We start from the raw sequence: 6,382 nt of genomic DNA, 5'->3' as shown, positions 1-6,382 counted from the left end.
TGCAATTGCAAGTGATGAGAATGCTAAAATCTCCTATTGTGTGGACGCTGGAAGTTTAGGAAAGAAAAACAAAATTCTTGATGCAAAAAAGAGCCTCCTTGTCAAGCCTAGCTCTCTCCTTGGGCATGTCCCCGCCTTGTCTCTGCAGCTCTGTCGGTAATTTGATTTGCTCACAGCTCTTTGTGGACATAACCAGCACAAGCCATATTTTTCAGGAAGGTACTATAAGTGTCAGGGAAAGGGGTCTGCTGTGTGCGTAAGAAATACCAAAGCACGACATGGTAATGCTTCTACTTTATTAGGAGATTCTGCAGGTGAGGAACAGCTTTGTGCTCTCTTCTCCAGAAAGGTTGTCCCTCTTAGTCAGTGGAGCGTGCGTTGGGGTTTTGGCACATTCCTCTGTGCTTTATGCGCACACTTGCGCCCCTTTGCCTGGAAGAGACAGTTAAACATGCTGGAGGGTGCCTTTGGGTCCCTGAGACACAGAAGAGCCTGGCTCAGAGGACAAAGGCAGAAAGAAAAGAAAATACTGCTTAAATCATCATCTAAGTGTTATTCACAGCAAGCAAGGCCACATATTCTTGACAGGGAGTTCAGGGTTACCATGGACATGTGTTAATTAATTCCAATAAGTTCAAGAGTGCTTCCTGACACCTCCTGGCAGAATAGTTCACCTCTGTGCTGCAGGACAGCACTAAGACACATCTAATGCCTGTCTGGCTGCAAACAATAAAGGTTATGAATTTGTTTTGTAGGTTTTTACAGACAAATGCCTGCCATCATGTCTTTTTTGGGGTTTGGCCTGCTCCCAGTCTCCCTTCCTGATTTTTTCTGCAGCAAAAGTGAGGAAAATATTAAAAGGGCACCTTAAAAGAAATAAATCTTTTTTTCCCCCAGTAGTAGACCCGATTACTCTGAATTGTTCCATTTTCACATGGAATCATGTCATTCTCCTCTTTGTAAAGACAGGCCCATTTCTCAGGTGCATAGAGAAATGCTGGTAAAACAATTTGCATTTTGCAAAACACATTTTGTATGCTGGTCACAGTGAAATGACCAAAGGCGACAAGTGAGACACTGCTGCAGCAGGGACCCACCAGATGCTCTCCACAGTTATTCCCAGAGTCCTTGCAGGCTTCCAGCTCTTGTCAGACCAGTTGCACACACAAAACTGCAAATGACACTTTATCCTGCCTCTCGGCTACCTGACTTTTCCCCATGAACCAAAGCTCTATAGATGAGGACACTCCGTTTATCTCTCCCCGAAGACATTTGGCACCAGGCAGCTTCAGAGTCCTGGTACCTGGCCCAGATCACTGTGGTCAGGAGACCAAACAGCTGTTGTTCCTAACCTCAGAATTTCTTTGCTTGAGAACAGTAGAGAGGAGCTGCCAGGCTTGGGGCTCTGACCCGCAGGAGCAGCACATTTCCAGCTGCAGCTGCTCAGAGCACAAAGGGGAATTTGAAGAGGTCCAGGGACACAGTGCTTGTCAACACAAGGTGGGTACTAGCCCCAGCTTCTCATCCAACCCTTCTCCTCTCTGACTCCTGGTTGGCTCTGGAGATACCACCAGCTCAGTCTCTTTCTTTTTTGTACCCCAAACTTTCCTTCTTGTGACCACTGAAGTCTCCCAACTCTCTGAAGCTGTTCTCTGCACTGGGGAGATGAAGCATCCTCGACGCCACTTTGCTCCCAGCATTGCTGACTTTGGAGCCTTTCTCATTCACTTTAACTGGCTCCTGGTTCATGGCCAATGCCCTAATGATGTTGTGTCTGATGAACCTCCCACCCCCATCTGTTGCACAAGGCAGGCGACAGCTGGTGCTGGGCTGCTGCCTTCCAGCATGGTCATTACTGCCCTGCCAGGCCGTGCCGGGTCATTAACCGTGCTGCCTTTGCTCAGGAGATCCCACTCAGCATCTCTCTGCCTGACTGCATCATCTTCAGCCTTAAAAGGTAAACCAGCAATTGAGCAGGCTAGGAATGGAATATAGGGCAGCAGCCTGGGTTAATGAAGCAAAGAGGGGACAACCAGACCAACAATTCTTATCCAGGCTCTTTTTTCTAGTGATTTGGACTCTGTTCCTTGTCACTGCAGACTTAGCTGGGAGGCAATGCTCCTTAAAGCAGAATTTGGCTCCACATTCAGGAACATAAAAGATGGAATTTGAGCTTCTGTTAGAGATGTCTCTGCTGGTGGCAGATGGGCTTGTGAGCCTGATCACCAAAAATCCCTACCTACACCAGGTGAAGTCAAGGGTGAAGCTCCCTTAACCCTGCAGACTGGGGCATCTGGCTCCAGATAAAACTCAATCTTCCCAACAGAGATTTTCAAACCACCTAATAGCATTGAGTTGGAAGTAATTCCTTCACTTGTCTGACACAGAGTGCTTCCAATGTATAAATATACTTTAAATTACCTAGGGCCCAAGCCAGATGAAGTGAATCAAGTCTTGCCAGAGACATTGCTAGCATTTGGGCCTGGCCTTCTGCTAAAACAGTGCAATCTGGCACCAGCACAGATTAAATATAAAACTCATTCTCAAAAATACCCAGAGCAAATTTTATCCTTGCATATGTAGAGAAGACAAAAAGCAGAGCTCAGCTATAAATTGCTGAGGTGAAAAAACATAGTTTTTCCTCAGCCACCACACATCTGAGGTCATCTGGAAAAATATTTTTCTGCCTGCATGCTAGATCTGGGCAGACTTTGAGGAATTTGCCATTTGTCTGAGATCCTGGATGCCCGCCAGCACAGTCTGGGCTATCGCTGCAGTTTGGCAGCTGCAGGTAGGGGGAGATTTTGGCCGTGTAGCCCCTGCCTGTGGGCAGTTCATGTGCTGAGCTGCACACAATGGACCTATTTCTCAGCCAGAGTCCACATGCTCAGAGCAGTGGGTGCAGCATCTGTGCAGGAGGCCAGATTCGTGCCAGATGTGCTGGGCTCACTGCCCACGCTCCACCCAGCTGCATGCAAACAGCTTTCTTTCTAGGAAATCCCAGACATACGTAGTAGCCCTCATCTGTGTGATATTTAGCCTTGCAGCAGGTTCAGATGCTTACCGGTTATGAAGGCACAGCAGACACTCGTTGCTGTACAGGACGTCATCCGTGCCACAGATGGGTTCAAAGTTCCTTGAACAACCTCTGCTTAGGTTGAAATTGTCACAGGATGGCTGGAGACACAAAAGGGTAATGCTGAAAATGTTAATCATGTTTCTGATTTACCGAAGGAGCTCTGCTTTCACAGTGAGGTGCATATTTTTTCTATCTTGATAACCCATCCCAGCTTGCTCAGAGCTCTGCTATGAGCTCTCAGAAACACTGGGACGTTTTGCCACCATGTCCTTTGGCCAGCTGAACTCCACTCCTGGCACTGCTGCACACCCTAAAGAATAACAGTATAGAGTAAATAAGTGCTCCATGGGCAGTGCCTGACCATGTTCTTCCCAGTTTTTATTTTCATGCCACAACAATACCTGTTCTCACACTTGAAAGTCGGAGAGTAAGGGGAGCTGTCTTCTTGGCAGGTGACAGCAGTATTCAGCTCTTTAATAAATTTTCCTCCACTGTGGGCAGGGGGAGGGGGAAAAGGAATACAGTGGAAAACCAATACCATCACTGGGATTTTGCTGAGGCACAGCAGGTGGAATGAGATTCCCAGGCACCGGCGTCTTTGGGCTGTCAACCCACTATACTTCATTGAATTAAGTAATTGTGGCTCCCCAGTTGTATGGGTTAGTGCTGTCTCACTTGTGCTACACAAAAACAGGAGCCCTCACCTCTCCTCCTCTGCCAGCAGCTCGATTCGCCTCAGCAATTCCTAGAGAAAGAGTAGGGAGAAAGAGGGGGGGAGAGAGAGAGAGAGAAGTCTTAGCATCCATAACTTGGGCAGGTTTCAAGGAGAACCGAATAAAGATGCTTTAGCCTGAGGACTGTATGTCTTCACTCAAACACCTTTGTCCCAGAAAACAATTTCTCCCCTTGGATCTCCCACTTTTTTCATCTGGGTCCCTCCTTGATGCATATGCCTTTTTCCCCTGGCAGAAACACCATGATGGTGCAAGGCCCTGCCAAGGCAAGATACACTTCTAGTGACTTCGCCTGCCAGCTGTCAGGAGCAAAGGGGGCTTTTCTTACCTCTTATCACACATTCATGAGTAAATGAGAAACTCCTGCTGATGCTGGACCAGTGCTGGAGAAAATCCAGGGTGATTTTTCTACTGTCAGTAGGTTTGTACCACAGAGAAGCAAAGCAAAAGACAAGTTGCTGAAGGTCTCTACTAGAAGGAGAAATGATTGGACCCTGAGGTCTCACACCAAAGCTGGTGGGAGCAAGCCGTGACTTCAGCTGGCTTCTCCAGCCCTGAGCTGACAACTGGGATCACATGGGTGGAACATGTGGTGAGTGTATTTTGAAAAACAACCCAGATTTGTTCAGCAAAAGTCAGAACTGAGAAGATCTTGGGTTTCTTACAGATCCAGAAGTCAGCTATATGGAGGATCCAGATTATATCTCTATTTAATGTTTCAGGGTTTTTACTTTGGACTAGCACTGATCCAGACCCAGGAGCTGTAGCTCACTACGTGCTCAGTTCATCTGAAATGAGTCCAGATTTTGTGCTCAGACAGCTCTGCAGCGGCAACTGCCGTGCAGTAAACAGGATGGTGGAGGACTTGCTTTGAAGCACCCTCCTGTTCTGAATGAACCCACAAACACAGAACTCCCCGGTGAGCAGGACCTGAGGAGCAGCAACAGCTCATGTTTGCATCCCTCTGCACCATATGGGATTTTGAAAACACAGTTGGCTTAAACATTGGATTAGGTACCGAGAGCTGCATTTTCCCTTGCATAGATTCATTTCCTGTCTTCTTGGATTTGCTTTTTTAAAACCAGAATAGCACCTATTCAGTCTAAAAGGATCACACTGTCCTAGAAATCAGAAGCTCCAGGCTGAATCGTAGCCTTGAAGGAAGAGCATCAGCTCAGCAGGTCTGCTCATTTTTGGGAGCAGGTGCCAGGCACCCTTTCCAAGCCTTTGTTTTAGGCTTGCTAACAGGCCACTGGTTTAATGCACGTTGGTCATTGCAGCATTCCCTACCCAGAGCCACAGCAAGGTCCCAGCACCAGCTGGCCTGTTCCCAGACTCACCTTCCCATATGACAGACCTGGGAGCTTTAGCAAGGAGGGGAAATGGCTCCTAAGCAAAATGTTGCACTCACCTTGGTAGCAACAGAGTGCCAGGGAGAGGAGCAGGAAAATGCCAGTTGCCTTCATGGTCAAGGTGATGTTTCACTGCGCACAGCAGAGAGAAACTGGGACACTCCTCAGTCTGTCAGAGGTCCTGTCTCTGGCAGTCTGCTGGGACCTTTATATCTTTCCCAGTCTCTGGCACCACACCAAACAGCCAGCTCCACCCCACAGTCTTTTGGTGACAACATTCAAAGTACTGGGACAACACCAGGTGGCAACTGGCTCATTGGTGTGCACAAAGATGAAAGGCTCTCCGAAGCCAATGGAGTTAACAATCCTTATCACCAGCAAGGACTGGAGCCCCATTCCAGGTGTGGGACACAGCCTTAGGTCTGCACCGCAAGCTGTGATAAAGCGGCTTTGTACAAGCAGCAGATTGGAGAAACAGGAAGGACAGCAAGGGAAATACATGTGTTAGTAGGAGCAGTGTGGCTTTGATTAATGGCCCTGTCACTGCCACTTCAGGTTGAAGATGTTTGGTGAAACCACTTGTGAGTGAAGAAAGTTTTGATCCACACACGCCTTTCCTGGTGTGTTCCACAGAGCAGAGCTGGGGTGTTGCAGCTCCCCTTCCCTCCCTGGGCAGACAGGGACAGCAGCAAGAACTGCTGCTGGAGAGCAGGGAGCCTGGCTGTGCCTGGGGCTTGCTTGAGGCTGCACATTCAGTGCTGCTATTTTGACTGCACATCTCTGATTGCAGGCAGCAGCTGAAATGAGCCATTGGGTCGGATGCTGCTCCTTTCCCCTCTCCCTGCCCATAGTTTGGAGTAAACCCTGGGGATTTCCTACAGTTACACCACCAGTGGTGCATTGCAGAGGGTGGATCAGTCCCTTGGGTATTAGAAGGATTAATTAATGTTTCTAAAGCACTTTGATATCTCAGCCATAAATCACTGGAGAAGTGCAAAGCAAATTATTACTAATGGGGGCTTATGACTCAAAGACAGATTTTTAATTAGCTGAACGGGAAAAGTCAATGCCAAGAGCAATTCAAGGAGCTGTTTGTGAGAGGGGAATCTCAGCTCCACTGGCAGCTGCTCCACTGTCCAAGGGATGTCCCAATCCGAACACAGCTGTGGAGGATGCTTTCCCCTGCCATGAACATCCCTCATGATTTTGCTTCAGTG

The 6,382-nt window shown here is 48.0% G+C and overlaps 1 protein-coding gene across 1 annotated transcript; it reads right to left on the bottom strand.

Moving 5' to 3' along the window:
- Nucleotides 1-293: 293 nt before the first annotated feature.
- Nucleotides 294-5,336, bottom strand: LOC108639883 (pancreatic secretory trypsin inhibitor-like). The gene is made up of 4 exons (XM_018073544.1): nucleotides 5,225-5,336; nucleotides 3,784-3,824; nucleotides 3,065-3,177; nucleotides 294-432 (listed from the first exon to the last, which is right to left on the bottom strand). Exons 1-4 carry the CDS (start codon nucleotides 5,277-5,279, stop codon nucleotides 360-362), a joined length of 282 nt encoding a protein of 93 aa, XP_017929033.1. The 5' UTR covers nucleotides 5,280-5,336; the 3' UTR covers nucleotides 294-359.
- Nucleotides 5,337-6,382: the final 1,046 nt, after the last annotated feature.

This window comes from Manacus vitellinus, unplaced genomic scaffold (assembly GCF_001715985.3).
Source record: "Manacus vitellinus isolate BGI_N305 unplaced genomic scaffold, ASM171598v3 scaffold_25_pilon, whole genome shotgun sequence".
NCBI lineage: Eukaryota > Metazoa > Chordata > Aves > Passeriformes > Pipridae > Manacus > Manacus vitellinus.
This window is presented reverse-complemented; position numbering and strand designations above follow the sequence as displayed.

Bases quoted from the DNA above. Each gene is read 5' to 3' on its own strand.
- LOC108639883 (XM_018073544.1), bottom strand. From the start codon at position 5,279: ATGAAGGCAACTGGCATTTTCCTGCTCCTCTCCCTGGCACTCTGTTGC. The intron at 3,825-5,224 runs GTGAGTGCAACA...CTCTTTCTCTAG, and splicing joins GGCACTCTGTTGCTACCAAG to GAATTGCTGAGGCGAATCGA. The intron at 433-3,064 runs GTAAGCATCTGA...TGTCTCTTCCAG, and splicing joins CTGCTGTGCCTTCATAACCG to GCAAAGGGGCGCAAGTGTGC.